This window comes from Delphinapterus leucas, chromosome 11 (assembly GCF_059928025.1).
Source record: "Delphinapterus leucas isolate spDelLeu-1000000601 "Yukka" chromosome 11, BTC_Dleu_Yukka2, whole genome shotgun sequence".
Taxonomy (NCBI): domain Eukaryota; kingdom Metazoa; phylum Chordata; class Mammalia; order Artiodactyla; family Monodontidae; genus Delphinapterus; species Delphinapterus leucas.
This window is the reverse complement of record NC_143139.1, coordinates 41797185-41822782: the sequence shown is the minus strand read 5'-3', so window position 1 is coordinate 41822782 and position 25598 is coordinate 41797185. Positions and strand designations below refer to the sequence as shown.

Below are 25598 nucleotides of genomic sequence, written 5' to 3'. Positions count from 1 at the left end.
GAGGAAAAACACAGAAACATATCTAAGTGACGTGACTACAAGGGTACACAGGGAAGTGGCAACACTGCTTTGTCTTCCTAGACAGGAGTGGGGAATGATCTTGAGCATGTAATTTTTTCCTTAATCATGTATTACTTGTTTAATTTTTCAGTTAATAAGTAGGTGTGTAAATGTCAGTATTCAGTATATAAATAGGCATTCTATGACATTTGTATCTGTAACTTTTAAGTAGATAGCTTACTAAGCTTCTAGTTTGAACTGTCAGTTTACAGGATACACAAAGGACACGAGATCATGTTAAATAAGATAACATGACTATGCAAATGCACAGGACAAATAACCTGTTTTGTTTTTTTTTTTTCACAAATAAACTGCAAGTGGAAAAGCGGAGGAGGATTTAAGGACTTAAATGATTTTACAGATGTATTACTGTAAAGACATATCACCGAAATACAAAATGTATGGAACTTATTAGAATCCTGATTTGGACAACCAAAACATAAAATATAAATAACACAAACAGATTTAGTTCAAGATTGAATAGATACTCCTTAATGTTAATGAATACATAAATATTAAGGATATATAAATGGTATTTGGTTATGTATTTAAAAAGCACCTCATTTACAAAATAAATGTTGAATTCTGTACTAAAGAAATGATATGGCCTCTGGGATTTGCTTTTGAATATTTTAAGATTGATAGGGAATTGGGTGGGAGTACAGAAAAAATAAGGCTGACCATGAGTTAATAATTTGTGTAAAATCCAGTGATAGATATACAGACGCCCATTATATTGTAAATCTACATATCTACCTGTGGGAAATTTTTAATGAAAGCAAAAAAAAGTCATGTTTAACTTCTGTAATCAGTGAAAACGCTAATAATTATAGGTAAGGGATAAGCAATAGGTTATTTTGATCTCCAGTATTTCTGCCTTGTGGGTGAAACACCAAGGCAGAGGAGCCTCAGTACATTTCATACACGAGCATAACATGGAGAACCTCTGTGTGAGTCAGTGACTAACTCCCAGCTAAGTGAATTCAGACCAGTCCTATTGTACTGAGAGCAGTCAAAGCTGGAAGGCAGGAGAAATTTTCCCTGACTAAAGGAAACCTAAAATGCGATCTTCAGATTTCATAACTTTTCTAATAAACCACATGTGATCTCACTGTTTGTAAAGCCCAGCCTTCCCAACCTGCAGGCTCACCTTCCAGCACTGAGCCCAGCCCATTTTCCCCATATATAAGCCACTGCTGGGAACCTCGTCTCACCGATCTGCTCCTCTCAGCTCTACCCTCCACCTCTCACGCCCTCCTCAGCCTCTTCGACTTCAGGAAGCATGACTTCCAAATCCACCGTGAGAAGCCAAAGCAGCAGCCGCCGTGTCTTCAGTGCCGGCTCAGCCAGAGTCCCTGGGGTCAACCGCTCTGGCTTCAGCAGCATGCCCGTGTGCCGCTCCAGGGGCAGTGGTGGCTTCCCTGGAGTGGGTGGAGGAGTTAGCTTTGGCAGCCGCAGCCTCTATGGCATCGGGGGCTCCAAGAGGATCTCCCTCGGAGGGGGCAGCTGTGCCTTCGGTGGCGGATATGACGGCAGAGCTGGAGGCGGCCTTGGCTTTGGAGGTGGAGCCGGGAGTGGATTTGGTTTCGGCAGTGGAGCTGGTGGTGGCTTTGGGCTCGGTGGTGGAGCTGGTGGTGGTTTTGGGCTCGGTGGTGGAGCTGGTGGTGGCTTTGGGCTCGGTGGTGGAGCTGGCTTTGGTGGTGGCTATGGGGGCTCTGGCTTCCCTCTATGCCCCCCTGGAGGCATCCAAGAGGTCACCATCAACCAGAGTCTCCTGACTCCCCTCAACCTGCAAATCGACCCCACCATCCAGCAAGTCAAGACTGAGGAGCGGGAGCAGATCAAGACCCTCAACAACAGGTTCGCCTCCTTCATCGACAAGGTGAGCCGGGAGCACCTGCCCTCCACTGGGATTTCAGAGTCCCCAGTCGAGAGACGCAACCAATGTCCTACCAGGGGGAGCCTCGGGAGAGAGGGAGGAGGGGACTCGGGCTAGCTCTCCACTGGGATGCAGGACAGGCTCCACGTGGGCCACGGGTAGAAGGTGATAAAAATCATTTACAACTACTGATCCCTTAAATGTCTTCATTCCTGTCTGGGAAGAATTCTCCACTCTTGATAACCCTCAAGCAAAGGAAAGGAACTGAGAGAATGGAACGAGTTAGCTTGATCTTCTGAAGGGTCTAAGAAATTAAAAAGGGAATTAAAGTGGAAACAGCACTTGAGCCTTAGCTGGGGTGGCGGCGGGGAAGGAAAGAAGATAAAAAACCAAAGGAAATTACAGGAAAAAAAGACTCAGAAACATGTGTATGTGCATAGAAATACTTAACTTGTAGAACCAGATCATGAGCATTAAGGGAGCTTGTTTTAGAGGGACTCATACACTAGATGGGAAAGAAGATTAAATCCAATCATCAGTAGGGTTGGAATTTAACCATTAGATTCTAAACATTTGACATCCCTTTAACTGAGATACACTCTATAAAATAACTCTGTGCAATATACGAGAGAAATACTATTTTAAAGTACATTTGTGATTGTGCTTATCAAGAGGAAGAAAAGAAATGTTGAAAGTCACTGACTGACAGGCTCCGTAATTGAGAAGAGGGACTATCTGATAGCTCCCTGGGGAAACTTGGCCAGTGAGATCTGTGTGGTGTGAAAGAAAACAGTCAGGGGAGCAGAACTGTCAGCCTGAGCCTCTGTACATGCTCTGGAGTAGCCCAGCACCATCAGATCTGCTTGGGGACCATCAGATCTCTGGGGACCATCAGATCCGCTTGGGGACAGTCAACTCACCTCTCTTCCTTCCTTCCTTCCTTCCTTCTTTCCTTTGTTGGACAAATAACCATCTTGTCTTTCTCCAGGTCCGATTCCTGGAGCAGCAGAACAAGGTCCTGGAAACCAAGTGGGCCCTGCTGCAGGAGCAGGGCACAAAGACCGTGAGGCAGAGCCTGGAGCCTTTGTTTGAGCAGTACATCAACAATCTCAGGGGACAGCTGGACTACCTTGTCTCAGAGAGAAGCCGCCTGGACTCAGAGCTCAGCGGGATGCAGGACACGGTAGAGGACTTCAAGAAGAAGTGAGTTACAGGAGAGAAAAGGGCTCAGTTTCCTGAAGCCCACGCTTCAAGTCTATTAGATGACCAGGTCCAAATGAGGGCATGATTCTTAGTAAAACGTGTCCATGGAAATGAAACCACAATTCTTGCCTAAACACAAACCCCGAAGAACAAAAGGGCCATACAGGTGGATGGGGAGAGTAAAGATGTAAACAATTTAGGCACCACAGAATTCATCTTTTAGGCTTACTGGCAGGAAAGCTCCATTTGGATATATCCATTGTGGGAAGTTGGGATCCCAGGCTGCCTTTTCTGTATCATCTTCACCACTGACTCAATTAGGTTTTACCCTTTCTAATTCCAGATATGAAGATGAAATCAACAAGCGCATGTCAGCAGAGAATGAATTTGTGAATCTAAAGAAGGTGAGATGAGTAAGATCAGGGGTTCATGTTTCTTTGCCGAAGGAGAGGACTCTCAGAAAAGAATAATCAGCGAGACTAAAGGAGGAGCAGACTGGGAAGGAGGGCTTGGCTCATCTGATCCCAAGTTTTTGGCTTCTTCCCTAGGATGTGGATGTTGCTTACATGAGTAAGGTTGATCTACAAGCCAAGGCAGACGCTCTCATAGATGAGATCAACTTCCTCAGAGCCCTCTATGAAGCAGTAAGCTCTTTCCACACTCTGTTTTATTGACTCTAAAGAGATTTGCAAAGGATGGAAAATCTTAGGCTTGGGTACCTCTGTAAATGTCATGGGAAAAGAGGATCTGACGATCTCATGTTCTGCAGGAACTGGCTCAGGTGCAAACCCACGTCTCAGATACTTCTGTTGTCCTCTCCATGGACAACAACCGCACCCTGGACCTGGACAGCATCATCGCTGAAGTCAAAGCCCAATATGAAGAGATCGCTCACAGGAGCCGGGAGGAGGCTGAGTCCTGGTATAAGAGCAAGGTGAGCAGTGAGGGGGAAGCTGTTGAAGAATCCCTGTACCTCCCCCCTGAAGACAAGCAAGGCTTCCCGAGACGTCACTCGGGAAATCTACATCTAGGAAGCAGGGGTCCTCTCAAAGAACGTGTACCCTGAACCAACAGAGTAGATCTTTACATTATTTATGTCCAAGGTTCTTTGACTAGTAAGTCAAAGAACCTAAATGTAGGACAAAAGCTACCATAGATAAAGGCCAAGGGATCTTTGCTTTAGCTTCACCCTTATGCTGGTTCTCAGAAACAGTACAGAGGATGTTCTGGTCCTGAAGAGAACCAGGCAGTCAGTGGTCCTACCAAGGGTGGTGTGTGATGGGTGTACAGTGTCCATGACCTTGTAACACCAATTTTCTTAAAACGCCTTGTGGAGAAACCATTAGTTTCGATTTGTGAAAACCTTGATTAGTGTCCTGTGAAGCCCATGAACACCATCCTCTCTCCCTCTGGTTTACAGTACGAGGAGCTGCAGAATTCAGCGTGCAGATATGGGGACGACCTGTGCAACACCAAACAGGAGATCTCTGAGATCAAACGCATGATCCAGAGGCTGAGATCTGAGATCGACCACGTCAAGAAGCAGGTATGGTGGGGACCATGGAGGAGAAAAACATCCTTTCCTTCCTAGACCACCAGGGATCATCAACCACCATGTAGGGAATTCCTGGGCACTGAGGGAACAGCAGGGAGGGGAGGACATGTACTTCCTCCCTTAGTGAGTTCCCACAGTTTAGAGAGATGGATCCCAACCCAAGAGCAGGAAACAAATGCATGACAGGACCAATCCCGACAGGTCGACGGTACAAAGATACAGTCTTGAGGCACTGAAGTGAGATTCAATAAGAGGAATGATTGATTTGGGAATGCAAGACACAAGTTGGCAAAGAAAAGGTCAGGCCAGAAAGTGTGAGGTAGAGTGCTGCAAATATGCTCAGATTTGATGTGAAAAAGAAGCTGAGAAAAGACACAGGACAAATGAGGGTTTTCCAAAAATGTGAAGTGGAAGGAAGGCAAGGTCACAACAGTTTAAAGTGAGATCATCTCCTCACTGTGGGTGTCTGTGGTTTTGTGTGAGTTAGTGTGCACCCACATGCACTTACCCAAACTCAATATTCAGAAGAAGCCAGTGGGTCCATTTCTTCCAATGTCCCCTGGTCTTGGGTCTGCTGTAGTATCTTCCAGCAGTCACCACCTCCATCTTCATTAGGGTGGTTAACGCAGAGGCGCATAGGGAGCTCCTAGCCTAGTTCAGGTTTGCAGAATGGAAAACGACTGGACAAAAAGAATCAAACCTCCTTTTCCATGGAATCTGGGCTCTAGAGCTCTTCCTCACTGGGAAAGAAGAACCATGGTTCATCTCCTCAGGAGTCCAGATTGCAGGTTCATCGGCCCATCTTCCCCTCTAGTGCACCAACCTGCAATCCGCCATCGCCGATGCAGAGCAGCGTGGGGAGTTGGCCCTCAGGGATGCCAAGAACAAGCTGGTCGAGCTGGAGAACGCCCTGCAGAAGGCCAAGCAGGACATGGCGCAGCTACTGAAGGACTACCAGGAGCTCATGAATGTCAAGCTGGCCCTGGACGTGGAGATCGCCACCTACAGGAAGCTGCTGGAGGGTGAGGAGTGCAGGTGAGTAACTCACACAACCTCCTCAAACATCTGGGTCCATCTCCAAGGTGTCCAGCCAGTGAGCACCACCGGAAGGCACTCTAGTCGTGGCCATAATGCCACTCCCAGAAAACCACGTAGAAGGCACGTTCCCCATGGGCTCTCCTCACGCCAAAGCTTCCCACGCCGGTCCAGCTCTGGCTCTCAGGTCTCATAATGGCCGTGTCTCCTCTCTCCTAGGCTGTATGGGGAAGGCGTTGGACAAGTCAACATCTGTAAGTACCTTCACTTGCCTCCCTCCCTTGCCCTTGTGTCTTCTGACTGGACTCTGTGTGGCAGAGTGAGCTCACCATGTCTTGTCATGGCCTTGTCCCCTTGCCTCTCCAGCCGTGGTACAGTCCACCGCCTCCAGTGGCTACGGCGGTGCTGGCGGTGCTGGCGGTGCTGGCAGCAGTGGCTACGGCATGGGCGGAGGCAGTGGCTACTCCTACGGCAGTGGTCAGAGCGTTGGAGGTGGCTTCAGTTCCGGCAGTGGCAGAGCCATAAGTGGTGGCCTCATCTCCTCCGGGGGCGGCAGTTCCACCGTCAAATTCACCACCACCTCATCCTCCGGCAGGAAGAGCTACAGGCCTTGAACGCCTGCCACGGACTCGTGGTCCCACAGCGTCTCAGGCTCCCTCTCCGGCTTCACTGCCCTTTCCTCCAGTTGCTTCCTCTCTCCTGCTTCTTTCTTCTCTTACTCCTTGAGTTAGAACTGAAGTTGCTGAGTGCCCTCATGTCCTCTCTGCCACACCTGCTGCATCTGAGCTTCCACTGCTCACCATCGGAAGGTCCCTGTCTGGGTCCTACTCCAGAACAGGACAATCCCCCTAGCTTTCCACTGGCCCAGTATGTCCCATCTCACAGGTGTTGTGTTCCTCCCTTGCAGTGATCATGAAAGCACAAGTGACTAGTTCTATGATGTACGGGGGTCTGTATCCCTGTGATGCTTCCTCTGCTCTTTGCTCACTTGTATTGCTAAATAAAGCAGATTTGTACTATAATGCGTGGTTTCATATTGCCTTGCTTTGTCACCAATGGTTCTTGCGGTTTTCATCGGGCAAATGCCTTTTCAGGAATGAAGCATACTCCCAATCCCCTTGTGCTTCACCCCCCTCCTTTAGAGAACTTCAACAAACAGCAGTTTGGCATCCTTATGCTCAGATTTCCTTCACGGATAAGATTTCATCTAAATGTCTGGCAAGTGTAATGGGAAGAATATGGTTCACCATATTGTATACTCTCCTTTTAAATGCCCATACCAAGAAGCAATGGTTGAGTTTCTCTTCCTTCTTCTCTAATATCACTCCAGCCATGCCCAAGGGATCAACTCTCAATGTCCAGTAGGGGAAAGATATTTCTGGTCTAACATAGCAAAATGACATTTAACAAGAGAGTAAGATGTTTGATTTTTATTTAGACTTAACTTCATGACCAACAAACTTGCCTGACAAGGTGTATCAAGGGTAGTTAAAGTGGATATACTGCTGAGCTGAAATTCTATTTCTAGAAAAGTATTCTGAAGAAATACTACAAATGCAGGAAGAAGTATGTACATGGATGTGAATCCCATCTTCCCAGCAGGGAAAATTAAAAGCAGGAGAGCTGGTCAAATCACCACCAAACTCAGATTCTGGTTTCTTAAAGTGTGAAGGCAAAACGAGAATGGAAATATCTACCTTCTCACACACCTTAAGACCCTTGCGGAGATGGATGAAGCTGAATCCTTCATCTCTCTGGTGTGCTCTGGCTACTGTGACTTCTCTGAATGGGTAATGAAAACTCAGGATATGGTTCAAGGCTCATCATTCACTAGTGCTGCCTTTTGTCCACACCATTCCCTATTTCCTCATGAGTGACCAGTATGTCCCTTACCCCCAGGCTCTTACAACACAAGCGAAAGTTTCTTGGATTCAGTAATATAAAGAGGGTGAATCTGGATCCTTTTGTATCAGTATTCTGCTGTATTCACCTATAACCATTCCCCCAGCAAAGTGGGCAGCCTCTCACATTGGTACCTCCTCACTTTGCCCAGAACTTCCCCAACAGCTGGTATGTGATGATTTGGTTCCAAAATCTAAGCCCACTTAGTATTTATATTATTATGTACCCGTGAGGAATAATGGAAAGAAAATACTGACCAGGAAAAATATATAGAATATATCAATGAATAATAAACAGGTTGCAAAATAATATGTACACATGGATTTATCTTATTAAAATCTTATGGTACATGTGCTGATAGCAAAATGGCAGACTGTAAACCACCAAGCTCTCCTTTTGCCAAAGAAACATTGAAAAAACAACCAGAAGCTGTCTGAACAAACTTTGCAGGACCTCTGGAAAACACTCAAAAGTTTACAGCAAACAAGCAAATGCCCAATCAAGAAAATCCACCTTCAAAACGATAGCAAAGCTATGTGACAATTTTCCTAGCACTTGCCCTGCCCTATACCTGGTGTAGTTGTGGTCTTGAGAAAGCAGCAGCCTTATTCTAGAACTTTCCCCCACCCCCCTCCCACCCTCCAGTCCCCTCTCAAACCCATTTGCTCCTCTTGGTCACCCTCCACCACCCAACACATGCATCTTGAACCAGAGAGCAGAGGCAGATTATTTGCAAATTACTGTGCAAGTCTCTTCAAACCCATCTGGGGCATTCCTGAAGAAATAATACAAGATTCTCACCTTTGTTCCACATAAATCCAAATGCAGACAAGAGAAGCAGCAGGTACAGTTAGTAAAAACTGTACGGCAGACTACAAACCCACAGAGGCCTGGGGCAAAAGACTACGGGAGAAGATATGCAATAGACCCTCTGACCATCTAAGGTCTAGAGGCTAAGCTGGAGTGAGACTCTGGGAAATGAGGACATTCAGGTGCCGCTGTGTATATGAGAGAATTTAGAAAACTGTGCCTAGGTCCAGACAAGACACCCGCTCAGAAAATTCTTGAGAAGGTCTTAAGCATTAACCTTGGGCTGATCTCTAGGTTCAGAGCAAGCCCCACTAAGTGGTGAAGGAGTATCCAGTCACAGGGAGAGTTGGTTGTTCTCAGTTTGTTATTTTGGCTTTTGGTTGTTGCTCTTTTTTCAGCTCCTGGTATACAAGAAAATCTTCATCAAGACAGTAGCTGAACACAAGCTGTAGGAGCAGCCTGAAGTTGAGGTTTTACTGCATGCCAGGCACTGTTGACTCATTTAACACAACTAGGTCAATGTGAAGGACAGGTCCTCCTCAGGTGCAAATCCAAGAATCCCTTGTTTGCAAGTCAGAACTGGGAGTAGGACCTGAGGCAGGACCACATTAGTCATGAACTTTCTAGAAACTGGGAAGTAGCATTGAATAACAAATCAGAAACAAGGCCTATTGGCAGCATTTGGTTAATAAGAGGGACAAAAAGCAGAGAGAATGTGAATTTGTCACTCTGCAGTGATTTGTTGGGCAAGGTTTTTAAGGAATAAGAGAATTATTCGCACAGCCTGTTAACCTGAATATGGCCCCAGCTCAGTCCCCAGAATACTTTCTGCAAATGACTGGTCTAGAAGGAGTTCACCTCATTCAAAGATGAGCACTAGTCAGAAAGGAACTGGTCCAGGACTCACTAAAGAGAATACATATTCAAAAATGAAATGAACAGGAAAAACAAAAGGTAGATAATGATCACTCATCAGAACAAAGTCACCATAAAATATTGCCAAAATAAAACAAACCCTCTATAAAATTAGAGAAGAAAAAGTATATAATGAGACAATAAGAGATAAAACATTACTAACAGAAGTCAGATATGAGGCAGAGAGAAAAACAAAGCCAGCAGGGAAATGAAGGCCAAGTTGATGTCAGTACAAAGGACAATAGACGTGCTGAATGCACAACAAAGGGCGTATGGGAGAATATCGAGAAAAGAGAATCGGGGGTCATAGAGGGAGTTAACGAGGGGTTAAAGGAGGGTCAAGAGGATATATAGATAAAGAAGACAAAGTAGATTCAACACAAGAATAATTGAAACACCTAAAGGAGGAGTATACACACTCATACACAAACTCATACACACAAATTGTCCCCCCCAAAGCACAGAAACAGCTTCAATTAGGTGGCTGGGGATTTGCCCTGAAATTTATTTTGATAGACAAATGTGCACAATTTAGGCATTTTTAAAATATGTAAATATTGTATATGGGTATAAAGAATGAAATCTTGCCACTTGTGACAACATGGCTGGATCTCTAGGGCATTATGCTAAGTGACATAAGTCAGACAGAGAAAGACAAGTACTGCAAAGTCTCTTATATGTGGAATCTACAAAACAAATTTTCAAAAATTTAAAAACTAAGCTCATAGACACAGAGATCAGATTGATGGTTGCCAGAGGCGGGGGAAGGGATGGGAGTGGGAGAAATGGGTGAACTGTTTTCGTGAGTTTTTTTTTTAAGTTTAAATAAATTAAATTTTAAAAGCCCACAGAGATAAAACCACATACTATTAGAATGGCTAACATCAAAGTAATTGAGGATACCAAGGCAACAATATGGAGCAAACAGAACACTCATACACTGCTGCTGGAAACTCAAAATGCTGCAACCAGGGCTTCCCTGGCGGCGCAGTGGTTGAGCGTCCGCCTGCCGATGCAGGGGACACGGGTTCGTGCCCCAGTACGGGAAGATCCCACATGCCGCAGAGCAGCTGGGCCCGTGAGCCATGGCCACTGGGTGTGCGAGTCCGGAGCCTGTGCTCCGCAACGGGAGAGGCCACAGCAGTGAGAGGCCCGCGTACCGCAAAAAAACAAAAACCAAAACAAAACAGAAAAGAAAATGATACAACCACTCTGCAAATATATATATTTATGGATGTATATAATGTAATACTCAATCTTATACACTTTCAACTACGTCTACTTCTGGAAAATAAACTCATTATTCTTCCAGATTTAAGATTCCAGATTACAGGAATATAGAGGAGAGAGTAACATATGGAATGACATCAGAGGATGCAATCACAAAAGCCAAAGAATGGAAAACTCTACAGGACAGTTAACCTAGTTTATTTAACAAATAAATGGTCAAAAAAGATGAAAAGCCAAATGATGTAAAGGATGTATTATTTAAAGGATGTATCATCCAAATAAACATGTATGGACCTTATTTGGACCCTGAATTAAACAAATTATAAAAATAAGTAAGAATAAAGGGAAATTTGAATGTTCACTAAACTTAGTGATGTTAAAGAATTACTGTTAAATTTTTAAGATATAAAAATAGCATTTTGGGGACTTCCCTGGCAGTCTGGTGGTTGAGACTCTGCACTTCCAATGCAGGGGACTCGGGCTCCATCCTTTGTCGGGGAGAGCTAGGATCCCACATGCCGTGCATTGTGGCCAAAAATAATAATAATAAAAATAAATGTTTAAAAAAATAAAATAAAGTAAAAAAAGCATTTTGGTCATTTTCTAAAGAGTCTGTTATTTAGACATAAATACTGAATTGAATATGAAATCATATGACCTTTCTTCTGGAATTTCCTTTCAAATAACTTAAGGTGGATGAAGAAAGTAGGTGGAGCTATGGATAAAATAAAGTCAGCCTTGAGATAATAATTGCAAAATCTGGGTGATGTGTATCCATCCTTACTAGACAAATAGGGGTCTATTATGTTGTTCTTATACTTTTCTATCTGTTCAAATTTTTACATACAGAAAAAACAAGTCAAATTTAACATATTTGTAATCATTAGGGAAATGGTAATCTTTCTATTAGGGCATAAGCAAGAGATTGCTGTTAGATTTTTAAGTTCTCAGCTGTTACAAAAGATCAGATTGGAATTATGGATGAAATAAATCTGGCTTTGACATAATAATTGCAAAATTGGGATGATGGGCACGTTCATTCTGATACACAAGCAACCCATATTGAACCTTTATTTGAGACAGTCTAACTCCCAGCCTCAGTGAATTGAGAATAGTCTTGTTGTATTGATATAAATCAAAGATCAAAGGCAGGAGAATTTCTCCCGGGCTAAAGGAAGCCAAAAAGCATTCTTCATATTTTATATCTTTTCTAATAACCCAGGTATGATCTCACTGTTTGTAAAGCCCAGTCCTTCCCAACCTGCAGCCAAGCGCATTCCTCCCTGTACACTGGCTGCTGGAAACCTATCTCATACTTTTCCTCTCAGCTCTACCCTCCACCTCTCACGCCCTCCTCAGCCTCTTCGACTTCAGGGACCATGACTTCCAAATCCACCGTGAGAAGCCAAAGCAGCAGCCGCCGTGTCTTCAGTGCCGGCTCAGCCAGAGTCCCTGGGGTCGGCCACTCTGGCTTCAGCAGCATGCCCGTGTGCTGCTCCAGGGGCAGTGGTGGCCTCGCTGGAGTGGGTGGAGGAGCTAGCTTTGGCAGCCGCAGCCTCTATGGCATGGCGGGCTCCAAAAGGATCTCCCTCGGAGGGGGCAGCTGTGCCCTCGGTGGCGGATATGGCGGCAGAGCTGGAGGCGGCCTTGGCTTTGGAGGTGGAGCCGGGAGTGGATTTGGTTTCGGCAGTGGAGCTGGTGGTGGCTTTGGGCTCGGTGGTGGAGCTGGCTTTGGTGGTGGCTATGGGGGCTCTGGCTTCCCTCTATGCCCCCCTGGAGGCATCCAAGAGGTCACCATCACCCAGAGTCTCCTGACTCCCCTCAACCTGCAAATCGACCCCACCATCCAGCAAGTCAAGACTGAGGAGCGGGAGCAGATCAAGACCCTCAACAACAGGTTCGCCTCCTTCATCGACAAGGTGAGCCGGGAGCACCTGCCCTCCACTGGGATTTCAGAGTCCCCAGTCGAGAGACGCAACCAATGTCCTACCAGGGGGAGCCTCGGGAGAGAGGGAGGAGGGGACTCGGGCTAGCTCTCCACTGGGATGCAGGACAGGCTCCATGTGGGCCACGGGTAGAAGGTGATAAAAATCATTTACAACTACTGATCCCTTAAATGTCTCTCATTCCTGCCTGGGAAGAATTCTCCACTCTTGATAACCCTCAAGCAAAGAAAAGGAAAAGAGAGAATGAAGTGGATTAACACTTACCACTAATGGGTCTACAATGGGATACAAAGAAAAGGCCAGTCACTACCTTCTCCGAGGTTCTGGCCTACCTTTCCAGCAGGAAGAAAAAAAAAGAAAAACAAAGAGAAGAAAATAAAAATGGAATTATTTTCCATCCAGGTGAGAAAAAGAAACATTTGAGATGTGCAAATATTTATAATTTGTTGGTTTTGTGTGTGTGTGTGTGTGTGTGTGTGTGTGTGGTACGTGGGCCTCTCATTGCTGTGGCTTCTCCCGTTGCGGAGCACAGTCTCCGGACGCGCAGGTTCAGCGGCCATGGCTCACGTGCCTAGCCACTCCGCAGCATATGGGATCTTCGCGGACCAGGGCACGAACCCGTGTCCCCTGCATTGGCAGGCGGACTCTCAACCACTGCGCCACCAGGGAAGCCCCTATAATTTGTTTTTTTTTTAAAAAGTTATTCTAGAAACAGAGTATGACCATCTATCAAGAGTGTTTTAGAAGAGATATATGCACTAAATGGGAGTTTAGATTAGAATCTAATCATTAGATAACATTTAACATCCCTTTTATTTTAGAAAATAAAAGCTTTGTATAATACATCAGGTAAAAACTATTTTAAATTACATTTTTGATTCTGCTTCTCAAGAGAAAGAGAGGAAGTGATGAAAACCAGGTAATACAGACACTTGTTCCTTTCTTTCTATGTCTAGCAAACGACTCTCTTGCCTTCCTGCAGATGTGGTTCCTGGAGCAGCAGAACAAGGGCCTGGATACCAAGTGGACCCTCCTTCAGCAGCAGGGATCCAAGCCCATGAGGCTGACCCTGATGCCTACGTTTGAGCAGTACATCAACAACCTCAGGGGGTGGAAGGAATCTCTCCTCTTCTTTAGTGGCTTCCCGGATTCATAACTCAGACACATGCAGGATCTGGTGGAGGACTTCAAGAACAAGTGAGTTACAGGGGAGAAGTGAGCTCAGTTTTCTGAAAACCACACTTCAAGTCTACCGAGTGACTAGGTCCATTTGAGGGCATCATTGCTTAGGAAAAATATCCAATGGAAATGAAAATTTCCATTGGCTTTCAAAATCCTTTGCTCACTGGCTCAAGCGTCTTTCAGCACCCTCTCTGGAAATGAAGAAGAAATAAATAAGCCTGCAACAGCACCGAATGAACCTGTAACACTGAAGAAGGTGAGCTTAGCAATATTAGGTGTCCCCATTCCTTTGTTGAAGGCTGGAAGAGCCCACACGTGGGAGGAGAAGATATTGGGTGGGCTGGGAGTAGGGGTTGGCTGACTCTGAGTTGTTCCTCGTTTCCCAGGACGAGGATGCTGCATGAATGAGGTTGAACTGCACACCAAGATAAATACCCTTAACGATCAAATTGATCACTTATGTTCTTACTTTGAGATGGAGAGAACCTTACCCTGTTTGTTCATTGGTTTGTTCATTTTTCTGCTTAAGAGTCTGAGTGGATGGAATGTTTGGGAGTTGGATCTCATAGATGTATCACTGGAAGCAGAGGTACTAACAATCCATATCTGGTAGGAGTGCTCTCAGATGCAATCCTACAGCTCAGACATTTCTGCGGTCCTCTCCGCGGACAACAACCATAATCTGGACCTGGACAGCACCATTCCTGAGGTCAAAGGCCTATATGGGGAGATTGCTCAAATGAGGCAAGCTGAGGCCAAGTCCTTACACCAGACCAAGGTGAGCAGTTGCCAGCAACGGGAGAGAAATCCTGTGCCCACGCCCCAGGTGGTTACACTCAGCTGCACCAGCCTACCGCAGTTTTTTGAGTGGAGTTTGAAATACAAAGACCCTGGATGATTTCATAGGAGGTCTGTCATTGCTCAGTTCACGTAGACAATTAAAGAATTTACAATTGGGCCTATTGAATAAAAAGAAAAAAGAGTTTAATGACATTGCCCTACTGAGTTTTGCCTTCAACCTCTTCCTGATTGTGAAATCCCTTAGATATCACTAAGAACATCACTAGTTTATTGAAAAACTAGGTGCTCAATGATCATACAGAACTATTCAGGTGTGCAGCAGCAAATAATCTTGTGCCATCTACTATTTCTAGAGATGTCGCACCGTTTGGTGTGAGTTTATTAGATGGCTGGGAATTGAAAGCCATTTTTGGCATGTGAAAGCCCATAAACACTGTATCTACCCCCATGCACACTGCTTCTCTATTCTTCTGGACTACAGTGTAAGGAGCTGCAGGTCAAGGTATGTAGACAAAGGGATGACATGTATAACACCAAGCAGGAGACTGCTGAGCTCAACCACATGATCCAGAGACTGATCTGAGACAGACCATGGCCACATGCAGTCTACCGTCTCCAGTGGCTATGGCAGTGTCCGTGGTATCAGGAGTAGCTTAGGCCTGGACAGAGGCAATGGCTATTCCTACAGCAGTGGTCACAGCGTTGGAGGTGGCTTCAGTTCCGGCAGTGGCAGAGCCATAGTGGGTGGCCTCAGCTCCTCCAGGGACAGCAGTTCCACCGTCAAATAAACCACCACCTCCTCCTCCAGCAGGAAGAACTACAAGCACTGAAGTCCTCCTGTTGGTACTTGGTCCCACATTGCCTCAACCCCCCATCCAGCGGCATTGCCCTCTTCTTGGGTTGCTGCTTCTCTCCTGTCTCCAACTTCTCTTGGCCTATGAGTTAGAGCAGAAGTGGTAAGTCCTCATTTCCTCTGTCTATACTGGCTTCACCCGAGCCTCCATTACTCACTATCAGGAGGTCAGCAATCAGTGTCATGAACATATGTAGACATCCTACTGATGTTCCCATCTCATTATCAGCTTCATCAGTCTACCATGATTCTAGGAAGAAAATGACCTATGCCCTCCTTGAAAACCGTCACTCGAGATCATGAAAGCAGAGCAGGGAATCTTCCCTTTAACTGTCCTGCCCATTCTATCTAGACTCAGGAGTTCCCCACAGAACAAATAAGTTATCTTCCCATGCAGTGTCCCTAAATGGTATTGACACCACCCTCTCAGCAGCAGTTATATCCCTACAATGTTTTTCTCTGCTCTCTGCTTTCTTTTGTTGTGTTGAATAAAGCAGATTTCTAATATAAAGATTCTGTGTTAGATTGTAGTGTTGATCATGTACTGGTTCTGAAACTTACTCATCCCATTCAGTGATCCTCATCTTTGGAGAACCACCTCTCAGCCCCACTGACAACTTACCCTGCTTCATACCCAACTCTATCAGTCAACATCATGTGATGCTCAGTTACTCTGTGGGTGGATTACTACCAACTACTATTCAGCCCTCTTCCACTCAGGGTTTTTTCTCAAAATGGAGTCTTTGAGAGAGTCTCTTCAGCAAGTGGTGTTGGGAAAGCCGGACAGCTGCATGTAACTCAATGAGGTTAGAACACGCCCTCTCACCATACACAAAAACAAACTAAAAATGGCTTAAAGACTTAAACATAAGACATGACACCATAAAACTCCTATAGGAGAACATAGGCAAAACATTCTCTGACATAAATCATACCAATGTTTTCTTAGGTCAGTCTCCCAAGGCAATAGGAATAAAAACAAAAATAAACAAATGGGACCAAATCAAACTTACAAGCTTCTGCACAGCAAAGGAAAACATAAACAAAATGCAAATACAACCTACAGAATGGGAGAAAATATTTGCAAACGATGCGACTGACAAGGGCTTAATTTCCAAAATATGCAAACAACTCAACAACAAAGAAACAAACAACCCAATCAAAAAATGGGCAGAAGGCCTAGAGAGACATTTCTCCAAAGGAGAAATACAAATGGCCAATAGGCACATAAAAAGATGCTCAACATGGCTAATTACTAGAGAAATGCAAATCAAAACTGCAATGAGGTACCACCTCACTCTGGTCAGAAGGGCCATCATTAAAAAGTCTACAAATAACAAATGCTGGAGAGGGTGTGGAGAAAAGGGAACTCTCCTACATTGTTGGTTAGAATGTGAGTTGGTGCAGCCACTGTGGAAAACAGTATGTACACTCCTCAGAAAACTAAAAATAGAATTACCATATGATCCAGCAATCCCACTCTTGGGAATATAGCCAAACAAAACTATAATTCAAAAAGATATAGGGTGACAGTGGCCTCATAGAACGAGTTTGGGAGTGTTCCTCCCTCTGAAATTTTTTGGAAGAGTTTGAGAAGGATAGTTGTTAACTCTTCTCTAAATGTTTGATAGAATTTGCCTATAAAGCCATCTGGTCCTGGACTTTTGTTTGTTGGAAGATTTTTAATTACAGTTTCAATTTCATTACTTGTGATTGGTCTGTTTATATTTTCTAATTCTTCTTGGTTCAGTCTTGGAAAGTTGTACCTTTCCAAGAATTTGTCCGTTTCTTCCAGTTTGTCCGTTTTATTGGCATATAGTTGCTTGTAGTAGTCTCTTATGATCCTTTGTACTTCTGTGGTGTCAGTTGTAATTTCTCCTTCCAGGACACAAAATTAATGCACAGAAATGTCTTGCATTCCTATACACTAATGATGAAAAATCTGAAAGAGAAATTAAAGAAACAGTCCCACTTACTATTGCAACAAAAAGAATAAAATACCTAGGAATAAACCTACCTAAGGAGGCAAAAGACCTGTACGCAGAAAACTATAAAACACTGGTGAAAGAAATCTAAGATGACACAAACAGATGGAGAGATATACCGTGCTCCTGGAGTGGAAGAATCAATATTGTGAAAAATGACTATGCTACCCAAAGCAATCTACAGTTTCATGAAATCCCTATCAAATTACCAATGGCATTTTTCACAGAATTAGAACAAAAAATTTTACAATTTGTATGGAAACACAAAAGACCCCAAATAGCCAAAGCAATCTTGATAAAGAAAAATGGAACTGGAGGAATCAGGCTCCCCAGCTTCAAACTATACTACAAAGCTACAGTAATCAAGACAGTACTGGCACAAAAACAGAAATATAGATCAATGGTACAGGATAGAAAACCCAGAGATAAATCTATGCACCTATGGTCACCTAATCTATGATAAAGGAGGCAAGAATATACAATGGAGAAAAGGCAGCCTCTTCAATAGATGGTGCTGGGAAAACTGGACAACTACATGTAAAGAATGAAATTAGGGGGCTTCCCTGGTGGCGCAGTGGTTGAGAGTCCACCTGCCGATGCAGGGGACACGGGTTCGTGCCCCGGCCTGGGAAGATCCCACACGCCGCGGAGCGGCTGGGCCCGTGAGCCATGGCCGCTGAGCCTGCGCGTCTGGAGCCTGTGCTCCGCAACGGGAGAGGCCACAGCAGTGAGAGGCCGCGTATCGCAAAAAAAAAAAAAAAAAAAGAATGAAATTAGAACAATTCCTAACACCATACAAAAAATGAACTCAAAATGGATTAAAGATCTAAATGTAAGACTAGACACTGTAAGACTCTTAGAGGAAAATATAGGAAAAACACTCTGACATAAATCACAGCAAGATCTTTTATGACTCACCTCCTAGAGTAATGGAAATAAAAACAAAAATAAACAAATGGGACCTAATGAAACTTAAAAGCTTTTGCACAGCAAAGGAAACCATAAACAAGACGAAAAGACAACACTTAAAAGGGGAGAAAATGTTTACAAATGAAGAAACTGACAAAGGATTAATCTCCAAAATATACAAACAGTTCATGCAGCTCAATACCAAAAAAAAAACAACTCAATCAAAACATGGGTGGAAGATCTAAATAGACATTTCTCCAAAGAAGACATACAGACGGCCAACAAACACATGAAAAGATGCTCAAGATCACTAATTATTAGAAAAGTGCAAATCAAAACTACAATGAGGTGTCACCTCACACCAGTCAGAATGGCCATCAACAAATAATCTACAAACAATAAATGCTGGAGAGGGTGTGGAGAAAAGGGAACCCTCTTGCACTGTTGGTGGGAATGTAAATTGATACAACCACCATGGAGAACAGTATGCAGGTTCCTTAAAAAACTAAAATAGAACTACCATATGACCCAGCAATCCCACTACTGGGCATATACCCAGAGAAAACCATAATTCAAAGATGGACATGTACCACAATGCTCACTGCAGCACTATTTACAATAGCCAGGACATGGAAGCAACCTAAATGCCCATCAACAGATGAATGGATAAAGAAGCTGTGGTACATATATACAATGGAATATTACTCAGCCATAGAAAGAAACGATATTAGGTCATTTGTAGAGATGTGGATGGACCTAGAGCCTGTCATACAGAGTGAGATAAGTCAGAAATAGAAAAACAAATATTGTATATTAATGCATATATGTAGAATCTAGAAAAATTGTATAGATGATCTTATTTGTAAAGCAGAAATAGAGACACAAATGTAGAACAAGCATATGGATACCAAGGGGAAAAGCAGGGAGTGGGATGAATTGGGAGATTGGGATTGACATATATACACTATTGATACTATGTATAAAATAGATAACTAATGAGAACCTACTGTATAGCACAGGCAACTCTACTCAATGCTCTATAGTGACCTATATGGGAAGGAAATCAAAAAAAGAGGGGACATATGTATGAGTATAGCTGATTCACTTTGCTGTACAGTAGACAGTAACACAACAGTGTAAAGCAACTATACTCCAATAAAAATTAATTAAAAAAAAAAGAATAATGGTCCCGGTTAACAGATGACACTTAGATTAGCATGGAGGCGGTTATGGCTGGGAACATTCTCCTTTTGTGATAGGATATCCAAAAACCATTTTCAGTGTAAAATTCTATACAAGTTTTGACAAGCAAAACAGATGTTAGAGGTTTATTCAAATCTTCCCAGATATCAGTGTCAGGGTTATGATTTTGACTTTTAGACAGAAACAGATTTTTAGGCCAAGTTTACACAAGCTTTTTCTAGAATTTGGCTCATCAGGCTTTCCAACCAGATCCTACCTGTATGCAGAAGAATAAAAAGCAAGGAAAAATTCCATAAGAACAACAATTACCAATTCAATTATAATAATTGTTGCTTATTTGGAGCCACAGCAGAGACTCTCTGCCCTGGATCATAGATCAAGTTGCAATCTAGCCCTATGCCATGGTGGTCCACAGGTGTGCAAGGGTCTTGCAGCTGGGCAGGTCACTAGGCAGAAGTTTTGGATCTGCGGAAGACTTCTGAGAATTAGTGACCTCCCTACCCTACTATTACGCAGCTGTAGGGTTTGAGTCAAGGGAATGATGGAAGCAGAGGTTAGGAACTACCAAGCTGTACAAAATCCCAAAAACTGGTGGGGAAACATCCCAATGAGCCGGGCACAGACTCTGGTTCCCCCTCCCCATGTGAAAAGCTCCATGACAGCAGGTTACTTACAGGCTTCTCTCATCACCCTGGAATGAAGGCCAGATATGTCCCCAGTCCTGTGGAGGCCAGCTACATGCCAGCAGCTTGACCTTCAGGGCAGGCATTACTATCCCAGTCAGCTATGAATAGGGCCACCAGAAAAAATAGAGGCTGCCTAGTGGAACTTGAATTTCACATAAACAACAAAAACATTTTAACATAAGCATGCCCCAAATATTGTATGGAACCCACCTATATTAAAAAATTATTTGTTGTTATATCTGAATTTAAAATTGAACTGCACATCTTATATTTTTATTTGCTAAATATGACAACCCTACCTATGAACTACAGATATACTGAATGACAGACATTGAACTACAGACAAGGGCACTGGTGGTTGGGCTGCTGCTCCATATTTCTATTGTAAAGCGGCAGACAATGGGCAAGGACCAAACCCCCGCATAAGTCAGCTCAAACAGCCTTGAGATCCCCTGGGGTTTCTCAGAGTTATGTGTCATCACTGGTGATTCCTAGTATCCATGACTTCCATGTTTCTATAATTTCTCAGGCTTGATCCTGGGAGAAGGAGACAGCAGTACACCTGGCTGGCCATTTTAGACAGAACTTAAGCCATGGATTCTAAAGGACATTGTCCTTATTTATTACGTATGTGATTTATTAAACGATGTTAACACGGAGAAAAGGGTGAAAGCAAATACATGCGTCAAAATATTAATAGTGATTGATTCTGAGGAGTGGGAATTTGGGTCAATGTTCTTTTCCCTTTTGTACATTTTTGCTGCATAAAAGTATATCCTCCTTTTCCCCCATTGAAATACTACTTTTATTACATTGAATTCATACATTCTCTGTCCTGTTCCAGTCATCTCTTTGTGCGATCACACCATTGTCATTACTAAAGCTTTCTATTCCATGATGGTTTCTGATACAGTGATTTCTACTCATTGCTTGTTTGTTTTCAATGTTTTCTTCTTATTCTTGTACATTTTGTTTTGTGGTTGCTGTTGCTATTAGGTTCCCCTAGGGATCTTACAGTTTTTTTGTTTTGAATTAGAACCTCTTCTGTCATATTTTCTAATCACTGGAAGGTAGTGCATGAGAGTTACTGATTCCTGTACCAACCACCTTGCTAAACTTTATCCCAGTTCTAATGATGAAGTGACAAGAAAGAGGCAGAGCCAGGATGCAAGGACCGACCTGCCTCCTTTCGTGATCTTCGCTCTTCCCCAGTGTTAGGGCGGTGAGATCTCACCCTTGGACTCTGGCTCCATCAGTTCCCCCTCTGGCCATGGGGAGAGGTGCAGGTGTGGACCAGGAGGGCCGACCCGGTCTCCCCCATCACTCCAGCCCTTCCTGGCTGTGCTTGCCCTCCGGTGGAGATGCCATTGTGCTAGGGTGCTAAGAGTAAACACAGGAGTGGGCTTCTCTCCTCAGTGGGACATCTGCTGGCTCATGACATCAGCTGGTGTCACATACCCCGCACCGAGGGCAAACACCAAGGAGTGTTGCCCTTGAGCCTGAGAATGCCAGCCCACACTGGGAGAATGAGGAATGACTGCTTTTGCCCAAGCTGGCACAGCATCCCATTCTCTCCTCCCCCAGCTCTGGACTCCATCCAAGCTTTATTTTGTCTTTCCTCCTCCTGAGAACCTTACCAGTCTCTGCAGCCTTATTTTCCCCACTCTGACCTCTCGTTTATTCCTTGGTGATGTAGCAGTGATGAGTGGAGTATGACTGTCTTTAGCCTGTATTACTCTCATCTAAAAACATGTTTTCCAAACCTCATTATTTGCTCATATATGCTCTGTGTCACTCAGCCACCCAGCAAAGTCACTCAGCAATGCAGTGTAAGGTTACCTGTGGCAGAGCCAGCTTCTAGACACTGCAGATAATTGAAAGGCAGGTAGGTGCCTTATTAAGCTCATGTTGGATTCAACTGAATTATGTGCCTACCCTTGAAGAAAAATCCCTCTCACTTGACAGAGCCAGAACTACACCCATAATCACACACACACACACACACACACACACACACCCCATGTAAATTAAGAGGCAAGAGTGGTGCATGCATGCAAAGCATAAAGGTACGTGAACAGTGGCGGGTCCAACATCAGAGAGGCTGAGTGACTGTCAATTCCTTCAAGTGAAGGGCAGTTTTTTTAAATGTAGGGAAACCACATTTTAGATCTAAATCCATAAAATACCATGATACCTAAACAACCTTATCAGGGTACAGCGTATAGGTACTAATCTCACAGAGACATTAAATGCTCCAGAAAAACAAAACAAAACAAGCAAACAAAAAGAACTCCATTTATTCCAGAATCACACCCTCTCAATCATTCCAGAAAGAATCAGAAATCTCATGACTTCCTGGAGAGAGGATTTCCTTGTTTACCATTAGACAGTAGAAGCCCTTTGTTACTGAGTTGAATTCCTCTTGCTGAGTTTAAGTGTATTCTATTCCCTGGTGGCTACAACAAAGCCAAAGAAACAGACTGGCCTCCTTGCATCATGCCTTTCCCCTCCCCTCACACCTCCTGTTTCCCAATACCTTCATCATTTTCACCTCTGGGCACTCCAGGCTGGCCAGCTCTGGTTAATGAACCAGTGCTGGGGCAAGTGGAAAGCACATTGAAGCATTCCTTTAAAAGGAATTAGTGTCTCTCATTGGCCTGATGGGAGCATATCCAGAATATCCACCGGAGGAGAATCACCAGAGGGCACTGAGGCGTCTGCCTGTGGGATCATACACCATTTTAGCCCTTTTCCAGGAAGTAAGGTGAGAGCAGTGCCCTGGCCGTGCAGTGTAACCTGCAGCACAGACATGGCGCTGGTCGTTTCGTGAAAACTATTTCATCCCATCAGATTCCAGAAATACACGTGGTTTTGCAGAGGGCTTTTCCTAGAAGCCCTCCAGGGAAGCTGCATGTCAGTCAATCACACTTTGAGTGCACGCAAGGAGAGCTGACCAGTTGGAAGGGTCCTCTGCTGAGTCCTTCTTCAAAGAGACAAATTCTTTTGCAGTAACAACTCACAGATCTTAATTTTTCATCCCTCTGTCTCTAGGCTTTTGAATATTTACCCTCTTAAAGTAGAGCATGGAGAGCTACCTGCTCTCCAGTTACCTGGGGCCAATCGCTCCCAGCTTAATGGCTCTTGGTTTCCCAACACCATCGTCATTGTCACCATCCTCATCAACAGCGTATGCTCACAGGGTGCCCGCAGGTCAGCTGGGTGTCAGGCAGTCCAGAATGAGACGGGGACTCCGAGGCCAAGGCGGAATGCTCCGCAGGCCCGGCCCTCCAGGGGATGGCGGAGAGCACAGCCCCCCACCCATAAACTCCTGCCCGTAGAAATACCCAGGTAAATAACGTGTCACCAAAAGGTCTTAGACAGTAGTGCAACTTTACAGACAAGGTGCATGTGCATTCAGCAGATCGATGCAATCCCATCTCAAGGATCCACGAATGGAATCACTCTGATTTATCAGTGAGAAATGTTAAACCAACCCAGCTCCCCCAGACTCTCCTCCCACGCTCAGGAGGTTGCGTCCTCTTGTGTGCACCCAAAATGTGGTCCTTGGAGCCAGCAGGGAGAGCAAGGCTCGTCTGCAGCCTTCAACGTCTATCCTGCATTCAGTCATGCCACTCACTGTCTGAATTTCACCTTTTTAAATTCTGTTGTATGCCACTTTATACGACTTTTATTGTTTCATATAAGTACGTCAATTTTATCTTCCTCACAGCCCAGCAAGCCCCTTGGGGTGGGAATCGTGCAGAACATTTTACCTAGCAGGGATCAGGGTGACATGGGCACAAGTCCTGTGCTAGGGGACAGGGGACAAGAGTCCTAACTCCAGATTTACTCTCAACTTCCTGTGGGACTCCAGGCCTCACTCTCCTCATCCATAAAATAGGGACCTCTGTAACATGTACTTCATGAACTTTTCTGGAGCTGAGGTGAAAGCAAGGGCCTGGGGTCTACACCCCAGGGTCATGGCCTGACTCCCTAGACACGTGGCAGCTGTGTCAGAGCTCCCCATGCACATCCTATGCCTACTCCTATCCATACGGTGGCGCTGTCCTAATGGTCTGTTCCCTGGATGGGTTGGTAATGGGACCCCCTTCACTCTGGTATCCCAGTGCCGAGTACACTGTAAGTTCCACAGATATTTGTTGAATGAAAACATGAACAACTGCATCTTGTCTGAAGGCTCAGGTCAAAATAACTGGGGCTGAGAGGATGAGCCTAGAAAGCAGGAAGGAAGAAAGCGTTTCCATGACATCCAAGCCCACGAGACACTGGGCAGTGCCCAGCCCAGCATAGGGGTGAGGCTGACACATCCGCCTGTTTCTTCCCAGCTGGTGACACACACACCCACCCTCAACTGCTACCCCCAAGCCCAGTAACGAGCCAATGGGATGGTGTAAAGAGCCTCCCTGGGTGCTCGGGTATCGTCCAGCCCACCCACCCTGTGCCCACAGACCATGACGACGTTGCACGTTTACCTCGCCGGGATTCCTAGGTAGTGTGTTCCTCTGTTCACAGATGGCCCAGGAAGAGCCGCAGGGGCATCCCATTGCTCCCCCACTTTCCTCTCCCAGCAGCATCCCCGTTTGGCAGCTCCTCCTCAGCACCAACCAGAGAGACTTGGTGAAGTGCCCCCTCCTGGGGACACGGGAGGATATTAAGATGGTCAGAGGCAGATGGCCAAGACACATCTGAATCCTTCCAGGTGCTTTCTGGGGGGGGGGCACTGTGACGGCCCTTGAGACACTGGCATCGTACCACCCCCTCCCTCCAGGAAGAACCCCAGCTGTGCTTCCCAGGCAAAGGGGGCTTTTCTCACTGGCTCTATGACGTGAGGGACGTCCGGGGCAAAAGGCATCAGAAGGGATAGGGAGCTCTGGCTTGTCTACCAGACGATTGTGTGGACTTCGGTGGTTCCTATCCTTGGTTTCGTCCTCTCTGAGCCTCCCTCAGCTCTGAAGATTGACTCTGCTCCTTTGCGTCACCTCTCTACCCTGACGCATCCAGTCAACACTACATTCATGTGTAGATTATCGCCTCGTGAATGTCCTTAGGACGTGGGTGTCCATGTGTCCATCCATGCTTCATACATGCACGTCTTCTGGGTGTGTCTGAAGCTCTTGATCATGGAGGGAAGGGGCTGCTCCATCTTGCTTCTCTTAAGCACAAGCTTGAATGGAAAGAGCACCCCAATTTGCTGCTAAAATTGAGGAAAGGGCCTTGAGGGCCACCTGCCCACCTGCATCAGGCTCTGTACCTGGCCATTGAATCTGGACCTGAGTGAGAGCCCTGGTTATGTGGGCAATGGAATGAAGCAGATCAGGTAAGTTCTGGCCGTGTGCAAGTACACATCCCACGTCCTGAATCTCGCTGGTTTCTTGGGGTCAATTGTCACGTTTAGTCCCTTTGGAGAGGAATTGTTGCCACTG

At 45.0% G+C, this 25598-nt stretch overlaps 1 protein-coding gene and 1 pseudogene across 1 annotated transcript; both read left to right on the top strand.

Annotated features, from left to right (window-relative positions):
• The first annotated feature begins 1263 nt into the window (after positions 1-1263).
• Positions 1264-6754, top strand: LOC149748003 (keratin, type II cytoskeletal 6B-like). Its single transcript, XM_089920754.1, has 9 exons — positions 1264-1942; positions 2928-3142; positions 3486-3546; positions 3691-3786; positions 3912-4076; positions 4563-4688; positions 5512-5732; positions 5952-5986; positions 6099-6754. Exons 1-9 carry the CDS (start codon positions 1343-1345, stop codon positions 6344-6346), a joined length of 1767 nt encoding a protein of 588 aa, XP_089776880.1. The 5' UTR covers positions 1264-1342; the 3' UTR covers positions 6347-6754.
• A 5193-nt stretch (positions 6755-11947) lies between these two features.
• LOC149748002 (keratin, type II cytoskeletal 6B pseudogene) lies at positions 11948-12648 on the top strand (annotated as a pseudogene).
• The last annotated feature ends 12950 nt before the right edge of the window (positions 12649-25598 follow it).